This window comes from Kogia breviceps, chromosome 12 (genome assembly GCF_026419965.1).
Source record: "Kogia breviceps isolate mKogBre1 chromosome 12, mKogBre1 haplotype 1, whole genome shotgun sequence".
Classification (NCBI taxonomy): domain Eukaryota; kingdom Metazoa; phylum Chordata; class Mammalia; order Artiodactyla; family Physeteridae; genus Kogia; species Kogia breviceps.
The window spans coordinates 81256450-81278486 of NC_081321.1; the positions used below are offsets into that span (position 1 = coordinate 81256450).

At 38.9% G+C, this 22037-nt stretch overlaps 2 protein-coding genes across 13 annotated transcripts in view; one reads left to right on the forward strand and one right to left on the reverse strand.

Moving 5' to 3' along the window:
* APAF1 (apoptotic peptidase activating factor 1) overlaps positions 1-22037 on the forward strand; it is a 119488-nt gene that overhangs the window by 11392 nt on the left and 86059 nt on the right. For 6 of the 10 annotated variants that reach the window (XM_067009938.1, XM_067009935.1, XM_067009942.1 and 3 more), the window contains exon 3: positions 1975-2130. The gene's annotated coding sequence lies outside the window, so the exon portion shown is untranslated. Of the gene's footprint in view, positions 1-1974; positions 2131-10912; positions 10987-20348; positions 20791-22037 lie in introns of those variants that run through there. The other 4 variants (XM_059081902.2, XM_067009941.1, XM_067009939.1 and 1 more) reach the window with 3 other exon arrangements.
* IKBIP (IKBKB interacting protein) lies at positions 809-20206 on the reverse strand. Of its 3 annotated transcripts, none has more exons than XM_059081975.2 (3): positions 19726-20190; positions 13612-13729; positions 809-1757 (listed from the first exon to the last, which is right to left on the reverse strand). In XM_059081975.2, the coding sequence occupies exons 1-3, from the start codon at positions 19899-19901 to the stop codon at positions 1002-1004; spliced, it is 1050 nt and encodes a 349-aa protein (XP_058937958.1). In that variant the 5' UTR covers positions 19902-20190; the 3' UTR covers positions 809-1001. The 3 variants fall into 3 exon arrangements, with proteins under 3 accessions (XP_058937958.1, XP_058937957.1, XP_066866045.1); XM_059081974.2 differs by lacking the exon at positions 809-1757 and adding an exon at positions 6566-9017 and having other exon boundaries at positions 19726-20206; XM_067009944.1 differs by lacking the exons at positions 809-1757; positions 19726-20190 and adding exons at positions 6566-9017; positions 16499-16613.

Consider the following 22037-nt stretch of genomic DNA (forward strand, 5'->3'; position numbering starts at 1 on the left):
TTTTATATAGATGGAATTGCTAATGTGATGCTGTTTCAAATGTTAGAACTTCTTTGCTTTGGCTGCTTCTGGTCACATCAACACCACACATGAGTTGTGCTGCTTTGGGGCAGCCTCCATCTGAGGCTTGGCAAGCCCCCTGCAATCTGTGCTGCCCCCACCCCACAAACCCTGCTCTAGATGCCACTTCCCTACCCTATTTTAGGTGACCTTTCCCTGTTTCCTAAAGCCATAAAGGACCCAGGAAGTCTTACATGATTCTTCTCCTGCAGCTCCCTGGTTGTGACCTTTCTAGTTTCTCTTACTCTAAATGGATAATATATGTTACAGCCCTGATCCTGATGGGCAGTTCTAAAGCTGGGCCCCAACCACACATACTATGCTCCTTGGCAGTTAGTGAGGGCAAGTGGGGATTCAGATCCTGCCCCATCTAGATTTTCCAGCGCTAGACTGGCAGACCCTGAGTGTGTATGTGTGTGTGCATGTGCGCGCATGTGTGCGAACATATGCATGTATATGTAAGGGGGATGCATAAGGTTCTTACTATATAAAGTTGCAAACATGTTTTTTTTTTTTTTTTTTTTTGCGGTACGTGGCCTCCCACTGTTGTGGCCTCTCCCGTTGCGGAGCACAGGCTCCGGACGCGCAGGCTCAGCGGCCATGGCTCATGGGCCCAGCCGCTCCGCGGCATGTGGGATCCCCCCGGACCGGGGCACGAACCCGTGTCCCCTGCATCGGCAGGCAGACTCTCAACCACTGCGCCACCAGGGAAGCCCCTGCAAACATGTTTTATATAAAGTTTTAAATACATTTGAGCATATTTATTTTGGAAAATCCAGTGCTCAGTCCTTCAAAAACTTTTATTTTTACTGTACAAAATAGAATCAAATACAAAATAGTATTTACTCCAAAATTTCATTATTTCTGACTTGTCAGTCTTTTTATAACATGACAGAGGTCCCATTAAAAAGTTTCTTCAGTCTAATCTAAATAATGTCAAGCTAATCCATATCTGAAATGTGTTTTATTTCATCTTTCATATCCTTAATCTCAGCTCGGACTATTGTTAAGTTAGATATTTTCTCTTTTAAGAAAGCAATTTCTTTCTCTCTTTGTAGTAAGTCAGTAACCAATCTCCCAATGCGTACTGTTAAATCATTTACCAAGGGTTCCAAGCGGGAAAAGTCCTTCTTTAGATTATACACCTTTGGTTTTAGATCATTTGCAAAAGTCACTGTCTTCAGAACTTTAGCTCTGTCACTTTCTAAGTTTAAAAATCTATCTGTGTGCTTGCTGAAATCACTCTGTAGCTCAGAAATTATCTTCTTAACAGAGTTAATTCTTTGTGAATTGTCAGATGCTGTCTTTCGGAGCATTGCTGTTCGGTCAATGCTACTTGAAAGAAGATCACCTATGTTTTTTACTGTATTTTTTTCTACTTTTTCTATTTTATTTTCTAGTTCTTGAACAGAATCTGTCAATGATGTTACATCAGTTACTAAACCTGAAATACGTCGCATATCTGTTTTTATGGTTGTAATCTTGAGACCGACATCTTTTGCCATGGAAGTTGTACTTTGGTCTACTTTCGTAACATCTTCGGAAACAGTGGTCAAATTGTTGTTCAATATATCCTGCTTTTCAGTTATCCTGTTGGACCAAGTTTTCACTTCATAAATCTCCTCCTGTAGACGCTTTAAATGAGTAATTATTTGAAAAGACTTCAATTGTTCTATGATAGCTTCAGACTTCTGACACTGTAAGAAAATATAGTACCAGAATAATTAAATTGAGTAAAAGCTTAACATTTAAAATTCAACTTAAATTTTAGGTGTTATTTTAAACTATAAAGTTACTGCTCTTCTGGAAAGCATTTGGTAAAAGATGCATCAAGTGTATTGCTAATGAATAGGGAGGAAAACATTGAGGAAATTTCATGTGACTGCAAATGACATTTTCCAATTATTTTTGCAGCATCAGTCCTCTGCATGGTGACAAAATGAGCTAAATGAGGGAAAATGATGTATCTTCAGTTGCTGGAGAAGGGAGGAGGAAGCCCCCTCTAGATGAGTTTTGGTAAATTTCGGGGGTCAAACAAGACAACATGACTTCTGAAACTCAAGTTTGATGGTAGGTACAACAAGTGCTAGAATGAAGGGACTTTATTGTCCTATTACTTTTATGAATACTTTTCTGGGGTATTGAACTAATTCCATTCAATTAGTAATCCTTAAGTTCCTAGTGTGTTGTCAGGCATGTGAAGTCTGAGGAACATAAAGATGAGTACAGCTTCGGTTGTGGCTTCAACTAAGTTCAGTAGTTTAATAGAGACGATAGTATGTAAAAAACAAAACAACAAACAAAGCACTATCTCCAAGGTTCTAAAATTCCATGATTCCAAATACAAGTGATTCTCAACTTTTGGATGTTTCAATGCCATCCTCCTTCCCCAGCATCCACTGAATACTGATGTCTCTAAATTGTTTTGGTTTAACTTGGACAAATCAGCTGATGAACATTTTGAGCCACACAACTGCCTGGCAACATTTCAAGTTGTTATTTTTGTTGTTGTGTGCATGTGTATGTGTGTTTATATAGCAGTTTTGGGGAAATTGAGTTATTTTATTTTATTGGGTTTTTTTTTTTGTGGTACGTGGGCCTCTCACTGCTGCGACCTCTCCCGTCGCAGAGCACAGGCTCTGGACGCGCAGGCCCAGCGGCCATGGCCCACGGGCCCAGCCGCTCCGTGGCATGTGGGATCTTCCCGGACCAGGGCATGAACCCATGTCCCCTGCATCGGCAGGCGGACTCTCAACCACTGCGCCACCAGGGAAGCCCTATTGTATTTTTAATATTTGAATTTTTATTGCATTGTGCCATTAGTTAATAAAGTTAAGAGGGAAAGGGGAATATTAAAGTGTTGATTATAGTGATAAGAAGGGTAAGTATCATAAACAATACAAAATTGAAAATTAAAACATACATGTGTGAGGTCTATCCATGTTGTCACCAATGGCAGGATATCCTTTCTCAAGGCTGACTATATCAATGTAACAAAGTATCATGTTGTACACTCTAAATTTACACAATGTTATATGTCAAATTTATTTAATTAAAAAAATAAAACACATAGGAATTGTCAGGTTTCAATTAGGTTTCAATCAGAAGATTAACTTAAGCCTGTGCACTGTATGCTAAACTATGAAGAAAAAAAATTAAAGAAATGTAAAATATATTGTCAAAGCCTGTGTTGTAACACAGATATACATTGTGATTACATTGAAAAAAGGAATCCCATTTATGACATGTAAGTCAGTTCCACTTTTGCACATATAACTTTCAGTTTGTTTTCTAGGAACACATTGTTTTAAAGTGGAGATTGTCTATAGCTTTCTACTAATCAAAACCAGCTTGATTCAACAACGTTTACTGTGCTGATATGTGCTAGTATGATCAGGAACTGACTCTGCTTTCAGAAAGTTGGTCACTTAGTTTGGGAAAGAAAATGTCAGTAAATGGATTATTTAAAATTCAGAAAAAATGAGGAATCAAAAACAAATATGCAGGTTGAAAAAATTTTTACAAAATAAAAAATGCAGTTTAAAGACATCAAGTTTTTTCTAAAATAATTGTATTTCTTCAATATGTTTTTTATGAATCATCTTTCTTAAACTGCCTTTGCCTGGTTCACTCAGGTAACCTGTTGGGGTTATTTTGGTAACATTAACTTAGTTTTACTTAATGCAAATAAATATTTAATATGCTTGGAATGTTATTTTTATGGCAGCTTAAAAAAGGAGCAGTCATATAATTGCAAAGAAATGACAATCTGAAATGGGGCAGTAGAAAAGTTAATTCAAAGCATCAATACCCCCTTCTTGCCCCATCATATACATTTGGTTCCAAAATATATTTTAGGATTTTTCTCAATAGGTTTATGCTACATTGATTAGTGGTGGGGATGGTGGCCCAAAATGTTTGTTTGTTTGTTTGTTTTTGGTAGAGAAGTTAGACTGTGAAAAAATTATCATGGGCATGACAGTAACGAATAGCCACATATAGGAAGGAAATCAAGCAGTGAGTGCAAAACCTTAAGTTTTATTCTTTAGGGGAAGGTTTTGCAATAAATTGTATTTGCTGAAAGAGATTTTCAAAGGTAAAAGGAGAGGGCTTACTTTCATCTATTTCATTACTAGGTTATCATTTATTAATGTATCTAATCTGGTAGAGTAGAGGTAGCTTAACAGCATTAAACAAGACATCTCAGAAAGGGCTAAATTTATTCTTAGAAGTATAAGATCATTAAGAAACTGGTAGTAAGCCTCTTTGTCACACTTGGTAGGCTATAAAAGCAATTTATTACTAACTTCTATTAGTCTTCACTAAAATAGAAACTCAATACAGTATAGGAATAGCCTAGAAATTGTTTCACTGAATTATGTTTAAAGATTACATAATGGCTTGTTTAAGCTATTTGCCTAAGATGAACAGAAGAGTTGGAGTCTATTGGTAGCTCGAAAGATTCACCCAGTAATTTGAATACTGACTAATATTCCTATTCCTATCATATGAGCAAGGTACTAAGCTAGATGCTGCCCTGCAATGTTAAATGTTGTCTGGATCTACAAGCAAAACAACGTGAGTCAAGGAAATGATTTGTGGGTCCAATCAGCCTTCCAAAAACTTTGCTAAAGGATCTTTGAACTGTACTAAGGGACCTGGAAATTTTATTGATCTTTAAAGTTTAAAACCACTTAAAGCCAGGAGAGATTTTAGAAATTATTTGATACAATTCCTTCATTTTACAAATTAAAAAACTGAGCCCCAAGATAAAGTGCCCAAGAACAGAGAGTCAGTGGCAAAGCCTAGATTAGAAGATTCCAGTCTAGGGTTTTTTTTCTCCTCTACTGCTTTCTCACTCTTCCCTAAACATTTATTGATTCTTTCTTATGCCCAAGGCCCAAATAATTTTAGGTCACAGTTACAACTTTTGAGGGACTTATAGTCTAGTTTAATGGCAACATAGTAGTGGGCACATTTGACTGAATTATAGCTTTCTGAATTCTCAAGATAGTTCTACCGACAGCTGATTTCCTGTGATTTTTTTTTTTTTTTCCCTCCCTGGTTGAACAGCAGCAGGTTGCACTGTATAGTGGGAGGTCAGTGGCCTCTGGAATTGGACAGACTCAGCAGTGTGATTGTAAGATTCCTAATCTTGCTGAGCCTCAATTTCCTCATTTGTAAAAGGGGTCTCATAGCTGGCAAAGCTGTGGTGAGAATCTGTGATTCTCACATGCAAAGTGCCTAGCACAATGCCTGGGACAGGGCAGATACTCAATACACGGAGCTGTTAGGATGACGAATATAGGCCTCCTAGCAGCGTGACACATAATAGGCTCCAAAATGTCGGTTCTATCCTTCCCTGCTCTGTAAAGCTGGGATGGAGCATTTTGATTTGTGTTAAATTAGCAGTTCATAGCTGAAGTGACACAGATACTGGGTGAATTTGCAGAGCTTTTGCCAACTGTGCAAATATGAGGTAAATCTACAGAGAAATACATTAAAAAATTATGTTTGGTGAATATGACATCACATTAATCTTTGGTCAAGATTATAGATTCACACGAAGACCTACAATTAGATTAAAATTAAAATAATGCCATTGGGAATTCCCTGGCGGTCCAGCAGTTAGGACTTGAGGCTTTCACTGCCAAGGGTGTGGGTTCAATCCCTGGTCAGGGAACTAAGATTCTGCAAGCTGCATGGTGCAGCCAAAAAAAAAAAAAAAAAAAAAAAAAAGCCATTAACTTTGTATCTTACAAATTTAGTTTTCTATCAATCCATACAGGCTAATAAATCAACATTTTTCATTATAAAATATAAAAATACACTTAGTCAACAGCTTCTCATCTTTAGGCAAAATTTAAGGAAATATTACTATAAATATACATTTTAACTTTACATCGAAGGGTTAAGAAAATTAGGTGTTTGTTTTGTAAAAGTGATATATATGTGCTAATTAAAAAAATGGACACTACTCTCTATCAGAAACTTAATGTAAAATTTATTATTAATTACAAAGATACAAAAATGTGTCTTAGGATATGGTAATCTTCCTTAAAGGAAAAACTAACAATGCAATTTAATATTTGATACACAGGAAAATTTTTGAAATTTCAAGTATCTGTGTTAAATAAATGAATTTAAGAAACAAAGGAAGACAAACTAGGTACATCTAAATCTCTCTAGTGACAATTTTTTATAGGAAAACCCCTGAAAAAAGGAATATATACATGTGTACATACATGTACACAATATTTTCTCATGAAATACTTATAAAAGGGCAGTTTTTGTTTCCCTTGTAATTGTCACTGTAGAGCACAGTGGCCACCTTATCTCCATTTATTTTCTGTAACCATTACTATGGTACATACCCTAGTTAATAATAATGATGTATCAAATCTGATGACACACTAATAAATAAATAAATAAATAAATAAAAGTAAAGAGTACAAGAGATCACATATGCCCTGGCAGGATGGAGGTTGAAATGACAAAGTTCCAGTTAACTTTATAATCTATTTTATTAGCGTGAAAATAAAAGCAAACAAATACAATTTTGTTAGTGCACACAGACAAGAATTTACATATTCAGAAGTCACGAAATTTAATGTTAATATTCCAGAAATTAATGCTATGCCTATGACCCATGGTGTCTACCATAGGCCTTCCTAACCCCAAAGTAGAACTTATTTGGGATTTTTCAAAAAATGTACAGATTTACATACTAAAACCACCTGATCACAACTATCTTTTGTAACTGACTTCTTTCAAGTTCTTTGTGTTTAATTCCACTGAAATTGCATTATAAAACTGGGACTATAGTTGGTTATTGGCAAGAAGAAACATGTTGTTAGAACAGTACTTTCAAATGCAGTTAACTCAGTTTTCTCAACACCAACCTTGGACACCCTTGATACATCAGTTTACCAATAAAAGTGTTAGGTGCTTCCCCAAACTTGCACATTTCCGATTATCATTATTGCAAAAATCTGTCTAGACCTGCCCTTAATTTAATCTCAATATGTCCATATCTTATTCCTTGTGACTCTATTATATAATTTTGTGTAAAATAAACTCACTATGTAAAACAAATTTGGTTGGGTAATTAGTTTGGGGACTCTAAAATAATGACATATTTTAGTTACCCTAATTATCACATCATATCTCATTATGCTGCTTTTTCTTCTTTAAAATAGGCCACAGGCGTATTAGTGTATTTTTATTGTAAGTAGAATAATTTATCTAGAGATCATGTACCTAGCAAACTCAAGAGTCTGTAACACAGTTAGAACCTTAAAAAAAAAAAAACAAAAAACGCCCAGGTATACAAAGATAGTACCAAAGTCCATACTTCACAGGATGCACACTTAATTCATAGGGAAAGCTTTCAAAAATAACACACTTACTCTTTAAAAAAATTTCTTACAAGTATCTATAACAGTTTAGAACCTTAACAAAAAGTAAAAATGTTTCCCAGTCTCCATAGTTTTCAAAAAGTGCATATTAATTCATAGCAAAGCATTACAGGCTCTCACTGAGGCATGTTCTCTTTTATTTTAGACAAAATTCCTATGAACTTGGTTGTCTGGATTCCTAGCCTGCAGTAAACTGCAAAGGAAATGAAAAACTGGCTGAGGTGAACACATTACTGATCAACCTGACAGTAAGATCAGGTCAGTGGGTCACTTTTTCAGGCGACAGAAAAGGTATAAGAAATAGACAGAAGGTTTGAAAAATAGCAAACTGGGGTTGAGTGAGGAGGTAAACACCCCTCAATAGCTCCTAAGGACATTAATATATTTGGGTCCAATAGGACATGAAATTCACAATAATGTCCATTAATTATTAGAAAAACATTTAAAAATATTAAGTATATTGCTTCAAAAAAGTAGAGAAATATATATTTTAGAAATGTTTCTATTTAAAATGGTGAAAATGAAATAAGTTTTATTGCTTAAAAAGATAAGCTTTGACTCTCTGGATAACACATTTGTGTGGATACCTCACTTATTTTCCAATAATGTAGGGTAAAGTGAAGCATATCAAAATAACTCAAAAGCATGGAACTAATCAGGTTATGTATAATAATGTGGTTCATCAGGATAAATGTAGTACATTCAAAAATCACTATCAATTCCTTTATTTTCTAGATTATATTCTTCTGGAGTCCCCTTTTCTCTTGTACTTGAATATACTATAAAATCATGAACTTTTCCTTTTAGAACATCCAGTTCATTCTGCATCTTTAATATGCTATTATCATACTGAATTCCTTCAAGGGTTTTCTGCATCTCCATTATTTCAGATACTGCTTTCAGCATATCATCTTCCATATTAAACATCTGAAGAGTCAAGTCTTCCATTTTCTTTTCTGTCCCTATCAGATCCTGAGAGACTCTGAGAACAGAGCGAATAGCACTTTCAATTGTTGGCAAATGCATCTTGCATTCTTCAGCTTTGGGTTCGTAGCTGGAAAGTTTATTAGTCAGGTCTTCATCTCTGGCAAAGAGAGCATGCTGTTCCTCTTCTAACTTTCCAAGTGCTTTTGTCTCGGAGCCAAGCTGCTCCTCTACTCGCAGAAGATCCTCTTCTTCTTGTCTTTTTATAGTTCTAATATTTCTTAGTGTGCTATCTTCCAAATCTTTTAGCCTTTCAATGAGCAATTTTATTTCTTGTTCAGCTGAGTTAATTTGGACAGTAACTTGAGAATGTATATGTTTTGATTCTGATTTGAAAATGTCTGTATTAACATTCATTTCTTCTAGGCTTCCCTTCCAGAAATCTGTAACGTTCTGGAATTTCTCATTAAGGCTTTGCATCTTTTGAGTGAGCATCTCTTCACTATTCTGAATGTCATGCATGATACTTTGGAGGCTGGATACTTCCTGCTCAAACTGGGTCACCAAAGACATAGATGATGTAGCTTCCTGCAGGATACTTTCAGTAGTTGCAAGCTGCATTTATAACACAAAACAATTCCCAAGGCTACTTAATAACTTTTATATTAGGGAAACACACTTTAACAATCACTTGCCAAGTTCAAATTCTGAAGATGTCTAAAATATCCAAATACATAAGAATCATAGAGACAAAAACAATTGTTACATATTTAAGTTGTTAAAAACATGTTTTAAACACATTTAATAGATTAGCACTATGGTAGAAAAATACGGTTGTCCCTCATCCCTAGGTATCCACCTGTGGGGCATTGGTATTCCTGTGGATACCAAAATCCATGGGTGCTCAAGTCCCTCATGTAATATTTGGATGGGGAACCCACAGATACGGAGGGCCAACTGTATACATCTGAACTTATAATCCTAAATATTTGTGCATTTTCATGGAGGGATATTCAAAAGAAAAATAATGTTAAAGAAGCCTGAAGTATATCACATTTCCTTTTTTTATTCCAATGGAAAGCAACTTAGCTGTCATTTTAATAGTTATTTGGCTTTTTAGAAACTGACTTAGTAATAAAATTTGTTAACTTTCCTAAGTTCTAAGATTCTGGAAGACTTTCTGCCTGAAAAAAAAAATGTTGACTGACCTCTTGCAGAAAAGTTACCAGAATCAGATCTTGTAACTATCACAAAGGCAAAAAGTGAATAAAAAATCAGTTTACAGAGACAACTGATGTCAAACAGTGAAGTGTTCTAAGTATCTATAAATTATGGTAAGCTCCTAGCATCTCCTAAAATGTCCAGAATATAGAAGGACCAGGTTGTGGACCTCTTTCTTAGCCTACACTCACACAAAGATAACAACCTAACAGACTACAGGAAGGCCTAGAAATGATCATTAATTTATCAAATGTTTGCAGCATTATGTTGAAGACATAATACTGTACAAGACACAGTTCTGCCCTTAAGCAGCTTAGTTTAACTGGGGAGAAAGCAAAGTCTACGTGCGCTGTGACAGGGAAAGAGCTATGGAAGCACTTACGTAGGGCAATCCAAACCGAACTTCAATGATCAAGGAAAATACTATAGAAATATTATCTAATAGCTGCTTCTAGTTACTTCCTCTAAATCATCCTACACACTACAGCCAGATTTAATGTTTTAAAAACTGCTATGTACATCATGGTACAACATTAAAAACCCCTTAACGTTTCCTAACACTTCTAGGAGGAAGTCCCCAATTCCATAACTTCTCTATATGTTAGCTTTCCTTCCTCTTTGTCTAGCTAAGTTCTGTCCTTCCTTCAAGGCTCAGACCAGGTCTCAGGTCTTCAGTGCAGCATTCTTCCATGACCCTAGCCATGAGAGCCTGAACTCCTGTAGAATCGATCATATTACATATTTGCCACTTATTTGGCATTTAGCGCATATAATTCAAGAATTCTTGAGTGTTCGCTCTGTGCCAGACCTTGTGCTAGACACTGGATATAAAAACAAAGATACAGTATAGTCCCTATACTGATGAATTAGCCAGGAGAAGCTATGAGAGCTTCTAAATTCCTTAGGGGAAGAGACCATGTTTTATGCCTTTTTGTAGTCCCCATATCTCAGGATATAAAGAACATGTTTCTTGATATTAAGGAAGAAGAATGGCCAGAAACCTCCTGGGTCCACCCCAATCAGGACCTGAAGCAGTTCCAGGTGATAGCTGGGAACAATGCATAACAGTATTGCTCTGAAACGTTGTTTAAAAATTATTTTTAATGTATACATGTAGCTATAATACAAGTTCCTTTAAAAACACCAACTATGAGAAATACTTGTACATTGGTGATAGTGTTATGTTTAGTTGTCTTATTAGCAACATTTTGCACAGACAAGCTTATCTTCATCCAAGGTAATTTCTTGTATAGGCTGCTCACCAGAGCATCACTATAACCTGGAGGCAGTATAACCCAGGAGACTCCAATTATAAGATCAACTTTTCAGGATAACAAAGGTCTCAAGACTTAATCTGCAAACAGTAAGTGACTAGTACACCACAATAGCTAGCATTTATGGGCTGCCATTAGAGTCTGTTTTTCATTTGTTACAAAAGTTAATATCTTTTTTTTTTTTTTTTTGCGGTTCGCGCGGGCCTCTCACTGCTGTGGCCTCTCCTGTTGTGGAGCACAGGCTCCGGACGCGCAGGCTCAGCGGCCATGGCTCACGGGCCCAGCCGCTCCGCGGCATGTGGGATCTTCCCGGACCAGGGCACGAACCCGTGTTCCCTGCATCGGCAGGCGGACTCTCAACCACTGCGCCACCAGGGAAGCCCCAGAAGTTAATATCTTAAATTTATTACTGCTTGGAAGTTTTCAAAGAGCTTGCATATATATTGTATCTCATCTGATCCTTACACAAATCTTGATATTCTCATTTAATAAATGATGAAATAGAGGTCAAGAGAAGTTAAAGTGATTTTTCCAAAGTCATACAGTTATGATGAGAGCCCATGTCTAGTTGTTTTCCCCTCCTACTGCATTAAGCTGGCCTTTAGGGCCAGCTTTGTAAAGAGGCAGCTATTGTTAAACTACTCCTAGGGCAGACTGGGAGAGAACAAACTACGTGAAGACAATATTTCTTGGATCCTAGGATGGTATTTTAATTATCTGCTTCGAAGGCATTTATTTATTTACTTTTAATTGAAGTATAGTTGATTAACAATCTTATATTAGTTTCAAGTGTACAACATAGAATTACAGATTATACTCCATTTAAAGTTATTGCAAACAAATGGCTATATTTGCCTGTGCCATAAAATACATCCTTGTTGCTTACAAAAGCATTTTTAAAATCTGCATTAGTTTTATTTAAAAACATTGCCCATTATAAAATTGGCTACGTAGTGGAAAGTAAGAAAAAAATGAGTATTTTAATTTATGCATGGAGAAGCCCTTAGGTTTACATTCTCAGCCTACCAAACTGTATATTTAATACAAAAAATTTAGGACAGGGACTTCCCTGGTGGCACAGTGGTCGAGAATCCACCTGCCAATGCAGGGGACACGGGTTCGAGCCCTGGTCTGGGGAGATCCCACATGCCACGGAGCAACTAAGTCTGTGAGCCACAACTACTGAGCCTGTGCTCTAGAGCCCGTGTGCCACAATGACTGAAGCCCGCTTGCCTAGAGCCTGAGCTCTGCAACAAGAGAAGCCACCACAGTGAGAAGTTCGCGCACAACGAAGAGTATCCCCCACTTGCAGCAACGAGAGAAAAACCTGTGCACAGCAACAAACGCCCAACGCAGCCAAAAATAAATAAATTAAAAAAAAAACCCTTAGCACAGTATTCCATCTTACAGCTGCTTAGGAGCAATTAGATATTAGAAGAGGGAAACTAGAGGGCTATTGGGGAGAGATACTGAGAGTGATAGCTGACAGGCCAGGCTCTAATCTATCTCCTGTAATATTTTACTTCAAATTCTAATCATATGTTAAATCTTTGTCCTCCTTACCAGGTTCCAAGCTTGCAAGGCAGAGATTCACTAAAAGCATTTTCATTGCTGCCAAATTTTTCATTTAAAAAGGAAATCTTTCTTCAAAATTTGTTTTCAATAGCATTTAAGTACATGAAGTTTCTATCTCCTGGAACTTTTTCTATCATTACGTTTGCTCTGATTAGAGGGCTTTCGATAACTACAGTTTCCAACCTGAGCCCTAGGTCAAAATACCAACTCTTGCAGTACCTTCCCAGAGGCCTCTAAACTCACCTTCCATGGAATTCACTGGCATGTATAAGGGATAATTTTAATCCATGACTCTTCTCTTCTTGGGGATTACAGGCTTATTCTGTGCATCAGGCTGCAGGGACTTAGGCTGTCTATTTCATTTCTATCTATTTTTGCAACATCTCTGCTTACCCTGGGGCCAAGCACAAATCCTTTTCTACCTTATCACTGCATAAAGGCTCAGTGATGAACAAAGGAACAAACAAGCTGTGTTTCCCAATGATAGCTTGGTCTCTGGTAGCCAGACCAGGCCCACATGATGACTTATTGGTTGCAGCTGACCTTCTCCTGAGACATGTGGTAGTTAAAAATTTTTTATCTGTCTCACATTTCTAAGAATCACAGTAGTAATGCACCTGTATTTGCAGCTTTAAGAAACACAACATAGACATGGATTTTAATTTTCATTTGTCTATAAAAATCAATATTTATTTTAGGTTAGTCATTCTTATATGCATATGAATATATATGCTTACCAAGTGGAAATAAATAAACTGATGGATCTCAGTCCAAAAAGTGCTCCTATTTTAATTTTATATCTAAAAATCAATAATATTTTCAGTGCTCTAGATACTTGATATTTAAATAATTGAGGTAACGTCAATATGACAATATTGGTCTTTTTAAACAATAACATTTGTCATATATTAGAAAATTCTTGTCCTTTTGAAATGTAAGCTAAGTTGGATTAAAGGGAGAATGTGAAGAAGTAGGAAAACCAGTGAGAGTTAAAGTAGTAATGGTCTAAAAGGCAGGAAATTAAATTTAAAAAAAAAAAAAAAAAGGCAGGAAAAAAAGAATTTATCAACTGGGGTAGAAGGGTGGCAATGGGGAAGAAAAATGGTAAAATCTCCCCAAATATGCCAATTAATAATTACCTTTTCTGAAATTAAACTGATTTTACTTTGAAGCCCTTGGAATTCGTTGGTTTCCATTTTCAGTAACTGGTATTGGCTTTCCACCTTTGCAAACTTTTCCGACTGCTGAAATACAAACCTGAAAAAGGGAAAAAAAAAAATCACTACTTCCTAACTCAAACACATTTAAGTTCGGATGTTAAAGCAGTATTTTATGCCCACTTCTGGTAAGGACAACATAAATTCTGGTATAGGTAGTGGCAGCTTTTATAGGAAGCGAGGAGTGAGTATGCAGTCCAGTAGTTCAACAGCTTCACTGAATATTGGAGTCACCTGGCAGCTTTACTTTTTAAATTTTAAAAATTTATTTATTTATTTATTTTTATTTTTGGCTGCGTTGGGTCTTCGTTGCTTCGCCCAGGATTTCTCTAGTTGCAGCGAGCGGGGGCTACTCTTCGTTGTGGTGCACGGGCTTCTCACTGCGGTGGCTTCTCTTGTTGCAGAGCTCGGGCTGCAGGCGCGTGGGCTTCAGTAGCTGTGGCTCGCCGGCTCTAGAGTGCAGGCTCTGTAGTTGTGGTGCCCGGTCTTAGTTGCTCTGTGGCATGTGGGATCTTCCCCGACCAGGGCTGGAACCCTTATCCCCTGCATTGGCAGGCAGATTCTTCTTTAAAAAAAAAAAAAAATTTATTTGGCTGTGTTGGGTCTTCGTTGCTGCACGCAGGCTTTCTCCAGTTGCGGTGAGCGGGGCGTACTCTTTGTTGCGGTGTGCAGGTTTCTCATTGCCGTGGCTTCTCTTGTTGCGGAGCACGGGCTCTGGGCGCGCGGGCTTCAGTAGTTGTGGCACTCGGGCTCTAGAGCGCAGGCTCAGTAGTTGTGGTGCACGGGTTTAGTTGCTCCGTGTAATGTGGGATCTTCCCGGACCGGGGCACCAACCCGTGTCCCCTGCATCGAAAGGCGGACTCTCAACCACTGCACCACCAGGTAAGCCCGGCAGGCAGATTCTTAACCACTGCGCCACCAGGGAAGTCCCGGCAGGAAGATTCTTAACCACTGCACCACCAGGGAAGCCCTCACCTGGCAGCTTTAAAAAAGTGTAATGCCTGGCTCTTACCACAGAAATTCTGACTTAATTGGTTTGGGAATGTGACTTAGATATTGTAAATTTTCAAATCTCCCAGCCAAGCTGACAACGACAAGTTGACACTTTATTGTAAAAATGACTTCCACTGAAAGACAAACATTTAAAGATTCAAAACTCAACGGAGAGGTGACTGAATCAAACTCGTAAATATCATTAGGCTAACTGTTGTATATAAAACTGTCCAAAACTAAAATGGAGTTTTTGCATTTTAAACAAATATTTACAATGTTGGATGAAATAAATTTCTTTTGATGATGCCTAATGTTTATTCTGAGATAACAGTGAATTAAGTAAGCCCAGGTTACATAATTAGTACAGATTGACTTCTCCTGTGTGTTAACATGAACTTTTAAACAAACTTCTCGTTATTAGAAAACACTATTATCCTAATTTCAAAGAAGGATGTGTAGACAATTCTTTTCTGACTGGCTATTTCATTCTTGGCTTTTAGAGACCAGCAGACAGAGATGAAGGAGAAAGACAGTCTAAAGAAATGTCTAATTTCAGGAACTAGTTTTATCATCCATTACTCCAGTGTTAACCTCATGGATTTATCCTATAGATCAGTGTGTTTATTTAGAATAAAATCATTATTATAAAAGGGATTTTTTATGAAGGTTGATCCACAAAAATTCATTACAGGACTTTGTTTTATTTAATCTTTTTAATGTTATCTCCACACTTCTCTTCAAAATTCAAATATTAAATCCCAGTGGTACCTCAAAAAAAATTCAAATATTAAGCAAAAGCTTGAAGAAAACTATCATATTAGTGACCATCTCTGATGATAATTTGTAGAGTTTTTTTCATGGTTAGCTTCTCACCAAAATAAATAAAATTCACCATTTCTATATATGAATAGTGGATAAAACAAAAAACAGTATAAAGTTTACTTAGTGCTAGTAATGAAAATAATCAACAGTGGTCTGTATGATGCTGGGTTAAAATACATTTGTTTAATTTTCACGTAGAAGTGCCAGACACTATTCTAAGTGCATTATAAATATTAACTCATTTAACATTAAGAGGATGATTTTTCTAGAAGCCAAAAATGTACACTGAGAGAAGGTGGTTTCAATTGTGAAACACTAATTTTTGAAACTGGCATCCAGATTATGCCCAAGGTGCTTTGTTTCCGTTTTATGAGTCAGAGGCATTTTCTAACAGGAGCAGTTCAAGACCTCCTTACTCCCTATCTTCCTTCGTTTAGATGAGACAACAATTAGGGTCTGCTAAGGGCTACAGCTTCTAGGAGAATAAAGGATTATAAACAATTCTGGACTAGGGATTTGTATTTCTAGGATCTTGGCCTCTTTTTGGATTAATATCAAAGGTAGACAGCATATCATACTGGTTGAATGTGAAGCTAGGCAACTTTGGCTCTGTCATTTACTAGCTGTACAAGCACCTTGGGCAAGTTATTTAACTTACCTTTGCTAGTTTCCTCATCTGCAAAGTGGGGATAAAACTACTTAGTTCATAGGGTGTTGTAGAGATTATTAATAAAGCTCTTAAAGTGCCTTGAACATACAACATCAACTATTCTCTTTACATACCTTGGCCCTTTCTTTTGAATTGCTTTGCACAGCTGCTTTTCCCATCCCTCTGACAAGCCTAGAGTGGTAAAATGGCTCAGGGCTCCCTTCTACTTAACACTTGATAGAAGCCCCAGGCCTGTCACACTTTGAACCAGGGTTGGGTTTATAGCAAACAAAGGATGAAGTGAATGGATGAGACCCACTAATAGGAAAAGAAGCATTCTCTTACCCTGTTTTGGGGCCTCTTTTCAGTATCATAGGTAAAGATCTTGAAGGTATGGATGTAGGAGAAAAGGACCCGGATTAATTGGCCACCTTAGCGTAGGCTTTACAAAGGGAATCTTCCTGACTTCTTCGTAATCCACTGCAGTTTACAGAGAACTCATATAGATTCAGGGCCCTGTGGGAATAAACCATGCATTTCCTTGGAGTCTTGTCTCTGCATAGCTCCTTTAGGAGGCCTAGATGTCAGACAGCTGATGGAGGATTTATATATACAGGATTTTTCTCTGGCTCTGTTTCAACTTAGTAATGAGAAAGAGTCAGTACCCATTTAGCTGTATGTTTCATACAGCGACTTCATTTTCAGCATAATACTGAAAGTTCAGGAACACACAGACCATATTCCATTTTTAAAAATCAAGGTAATTAAAGGATAACTGTCTTTCAGATTAAACTCCACTAACAACAAAAGCTGAAAAATGGGGTTAGCCAAGATTTTACTGTATAAATGATTTATAGAGAAAGTTGTATTAGATAGAGAAAACGCTGAATTATCTGATGGTTGAAAGAGCTTTTGACTTCTGATACATAATTATCACAAATGCTATGACAAACTTTTATAAAGGCAATTAAAAAATCTGTTGAAATTTCCAGAAGAAACTTAAAAGTTTTATAATGGAACTTCTAGTTGACTAAATTTCTATGTTATAAGCTTTTAAGGTTTTGTCTTGTTTAGTACCTTCATAACTTGTACAAACTTTCTGAAAGCAGAATGTCTTCAATCTCTTATGTGGAAAATTTCCTTAGAGTTTATAAATGACATATGCAAACCAACACTCAGGCCCTATAGTTCTGGGCAACTGTTATCTCCAACATCTTACTGTCAAGCTGACAGAAGATGATTATCAGGACTTTGTTTAATAGAGAAAAGATGTTCAAGTACCACCCTTTTGTTGCATTATCTCTGTTTATTTTCCAAACAAGGATCCAAAGACTAATGGTTTGAAGATACTGAAATAGTGATGCCTTGAAATCAACCTCAGACAGTGCAAGGGTTCAAATCTCTGCCCTAACCTAATGAGACAAGATTAGAGTACTCCTAAGCTGTATTTAGGCACATATATTCGATTTTGTATTTTAACAACCAGAACAGTGTCAGTACAATAGCATGCAATAAAGATTTGACAGACCAATCTTTAGGTGCTAATACTAGTGGTAAAAATGTCAGTGGCTTAGTTATAATTCCAGTGTGCTTTTTAGTATTTTGAGATGCTAAATGTTTGCATTTTATTTAGAAAATTCCCAAATTTACCACGAATACATATTTGCTATAGTGACCAAAGTATTTATACTTCAACTCTTGTCGCCAAAGATTTCACAAGAGCAATTAACAGTCAATTAATAACAATCATCGAATCTGCCCATTTTAGAAATAATCTTTGAGCATTGTTTTATTATTTTGCAAAGACACAGTTCAAATAAAATCTTCCTACTTGAATATAACTTGTTTGTATCTTTACTGCAGGCACTAACAGTAAATTTCTGAGCTGAAGTGTCTGCTTTTCAACAGTTGTTTTCCTTTATAGATTCCTGTTAGTGTGTTTTCCCAGGACAGTAACTAAATTATTGAAAAGTTGAGCATTTTTTGATGTAATTTATCTCATATGAATATGAATCTTTGGATGAGAATTAACAAATTAAGTAACTAAAACCAGTTGTATTAGGTTCTAGAAAGAAGCAACATATATATTTTAGCCTACTAAGTTCTAGTACTGAATAACTTTCCTAGCACAAAGTTTTTGATTTACCTGAAGAAGGTCATACAATTTAAGGCATAAAAGCAGTTTATTTAAAACAGTAAATTTTGTACATTCTTTTAATATCAAAATATTCCATAAACAAATATATAGTAAAATAACAATTTATCTCTTTTTGAAGAGAATATTTAATAATCAACATTTCACTTTATTGTAACAAATCTTTTTATTGACTGAAGATGAGTCATCAGCAAAGTATACTTCAAAATTTACTAGCATCAAAAATGTTCTAGGACTTCCCTGGTGACACAGTGGTTAAGAACCCACCTGCCAATGCTGGGGACACACGGGTTCGAGCCCTGGTCCGGGAAGATCCCACGTGCCGCGGAGCAACTAAGCCCGTGAGCCACAACTCCTGAGCCTGCGCTCTAGAGGCCACGAGCCACAACTACTGAGCCCACATGCCGCAACTACTGAAGCCCGTGTGCCTAAAGCCCGTGCTCCACAACAAGAAGCCACTGCAATGAGAAGCCCGCTCACCACAGTGAAGAGTAGCCCCCGCTCACTGCAACTAGAAAAAGCCCGCGCGCAGCACCGAAGACCCAACGTAGCCAAAAGAAAGGAAAAAATGTTCTAGATGAGAGGACATCCAGGGTTGCTTCTGGAATCCAATTATTCTTGAAGATAAATAGCTACCTTCTAAATACTTCAAAAATCAGTGAAAATGGAGGGGAATTCTAAAGAGTCAGTCTTGTTATTAAAACGAAATAGGTTAATCCTAAAGAATACAATTGAGGAAAACAAAATAAGTTGGTTTTAAGGTTATTTCTTAATATTCATCTTTCCTATGACATCAATATATCGCTATTTGCTTGGTTTAAAAACTATAAGTTTTTAGTTTCAGGTGAACAAAAGTGTTATACTAAAACTCAATCTGTAACTTAGGAATAGATTTAACGCATGCACAATAACCAAAATATGAGCTATCCTCCAAAACTTGATATTATCATGAACGTTTGTTGCTTTAAGATCATAATGAATTCTTTTAAGGTTGCAAACGTTGCCACTAGGCATTTATGGGGTGGGGCAAATTTGTCCCAAATGCACAGCGGACAGGAAGTAACGGGTTCTAAAAACGGGAAAGCGTCTGTCCTGTAGCAGGCGCTTAATGAAATTTGGCCGAAAATGCATTTCTTAATGGTTGACGTCCCCAAACCTTGGCCTCAGCTCCAGCTAGGTGATCGAGGCACGCCAGCAGTACAAAAGCAAAATGAATCACGAGAAACGAGCGAAAGGAAAAATAAAGGTTGGGCCGTCCCTTCCTTGGGGTCGATGCTGAGGAACAGAAGCCGCAACCGTGGGGGCTAGAGGTTAGCGGGACGCCGAGCCAGGCGGGGCCGGGGCAGACGCGGGACCCCGAGAAGAGAGGGCGACCACGGGAGGCCGGACACGGCCAGGGCGGCCTCGGACCACTTACCAGGCCAGGCCCAGGCACGTCCCCAGCGACAGAAGGCTCACGCCGGTCCGGGGGTCCGCCCAGCCTCCGCCTCCACCGCTCCGAGCCTCGGGGCTCTTCCCGCCCTCGCTTCGCTTCCCAGGCTCTGCCGGGGCTCCCTTGGGCGCCGACCTCTTCCGGCTTTTCACCTCAGACATGTCTGGAGGTCCTGAGGATGACAAAACCGGGGCTGCCTCTTCACCCTGGTGTAGCGGGACGTGGCCTCCTAAGCCTCCGTGGGAAGGCTCGGCGGTGACCGCGCCCCGTTTCAGACTTGGCACCGCCCAGAAACCAGCCCCCTTCTTCTCCTGGCCATCCTCGCTGCTCCACAGCGTCTCCCTGCCACCCGCTTTCTAGTTCCTCCAGCTGGGGTAGGCGGCAATCCTGCTTCCCCAAACCTCTGCGTTAACGCTATAAAAGCGAGGAAACCATGGCTCCCAGGTGTTTGCAAGCAGCCGGGACGCGGGGGGAGGGGGGCGGGGTGGGGCGGAGTGGGGCGGGGCAGCACGCATCACGTCGAGCGCGCCACCGCCTCGGTCCGCCCTTCGTTGGAGCGCGGCGTGCCCCAGTTGGTGCGGCGGAGGCTTTTTTGTGCGCGCGCGGGCACTAGCCGGAGCCGGAGCGCGCGCGGCGACTGCCTCCTGGAGGGGTTCCGGGTGTGTTTATTGGCATGCGCGGGCCCGCGTCGTCCCAGCGGGGCGGACTGGCGGGTTTTGACTGCTCCACGGTCCTGAGGCGGAGAAGCTGGCTTTATTTCTGGGCAGAAGGGGTGAGGGAGCCGGAGGTGAGGCGTCTGGGCTGTCAGCGACCCGCGAGGACTTGAAGTAGACGCGGCGGCGTCCGGAGTGGCTCCGGGCTCCCGCCCGGGTGCAGCTGCAGCAGGAGGGAAGGAACGACAGTCCGAGTGGCCCTCCTTCCTTTGTGTCTGGGTTGGAATACTCATCTCGGCGCCCCGGGACTGCGTGGGCAGCCTGCGGGGGTGACGCCTCCTCCGCAGGTCGGAGGTTCCTGGGGGTCTTCAGGTGCTCCCCGGCTGCGGAGGCCCAGGTGAGACACCTGTGAGGCCCCGACCTGCCCCCGGGCTGTGGCCCGAGCCCCGAATTTTCTTTCGGAAGTCCCGTTGCCACCACTCACCCCTACCTTGATTTTCAGGTCTGTCCCTGCAGGGCTTCTCTTCCCAGGGAAGACCCAGGTGCGAAGGTTTGGGTAACTTTGCGCCTCGCTTTTCTCCCCGAACCCGGTTCTTCGGAGGTTCAGTAGTCGATTTTAGAGACTCAGAATTCTGGCTCAAGGAATAAATATTAATAATTCTGATACTGTACCAGGAAGTGAAATTATCTAAAGAGTAAATGGTCAACTATTACGGTTTTCCTGGATGAAATTGTACTGTTTATTTCATAAGCCTGGAGTGGCCTGACTTTACATGTTGATGTGGTTACGAAAGGTGGGACACTGAAAATTTGTTCAGAATATCTAAATGTGTGCAGAGTTAAAAAACGTATAAAACTTAACGTCTTTAGTTTTAATAGGGCTAGGTAAAGTTGGAAACTAGTTTCAGGTGGTCAGAGTGTGTCTTGCCTTAGCTATTGGACAAAAGCTAAAAAGTTCATTTTTGTTTTATCAAATAGAGTTTTATTACTGAAAAGTTAAGGGAAGTTTTATATTTTAATATGATTTTTTAAAATTAATTTATTATTTATTTTTGGTTGCATTGGGTCTTTGTTGCTGTGCGCGGGCTTCTCATTGCGGTGGCTTCTCTTGTGTAACACGGGCTGGGTAGTTGTGGCTCGTGGGCTCTAGAGCGCAGGCTCAGTAGTTGCGGCGCACGGGCTTAGTTGCTCCGTGGCATGTGGAATTCCCCCCGGACCAGGGCTTGAACCTGTGTGCCCTGCATTGGCAGGGGGGTTCTTAACTACTGCACCACCAGGGAAGTCCGGGACGTTTTATTTTTAACTTAAGATCATAAAAACGTTAACATTTAAAAATGACCATAGCCTTGATCGTAACCGTAACCTTTTCTTTTGTCAATCAGTTTCATGCCAGTACTGGGCATTTTGTGAACCTTGACAAACATAGGCAAATGCTCTATTTCCCTGTGTTTGAAAGTGACACATTCGGTGGTACTTTTTATAGGCATTATTGATAAATGAAGCTTAATGATTATTGCTCCTCTTCTGTGTGCTCAAAATTACTTGTGCTTATCTCTTGGTGCTTAGTACATCACATTATAATTATCTGTATTTTACTCTCCTACCAGGTTGTGAATTCCTTCAGGGGTATGATTTAATCTCTGT

Excerpts from the sequence above, each read along its gene's own strand:
- IKBIP (XM_059081974.2), bottom strand. The coding sequence starts at position 19,901 with ATGTCTGAGGTGAAAAGCCGGAAGAGGTCGGCGCCCAAGGGAGCCCCG. Across the intron at positions 13,730-19,725 it reads ACGTGCCTGGGCCTGGCCTG|GTTTGTATTTCAGCAGTCGG; the intron begins GTAAGTGGTCCG and ends TCCCTTTTTCAG. Across the intron at positions 9,018-13,611 it reads TCAGTTTAATTTCAGAAAAG|CTTGCAACTACTGAAAGTAT; the intron begins GTAATTATTAAT and ends TTATAAATGCAG.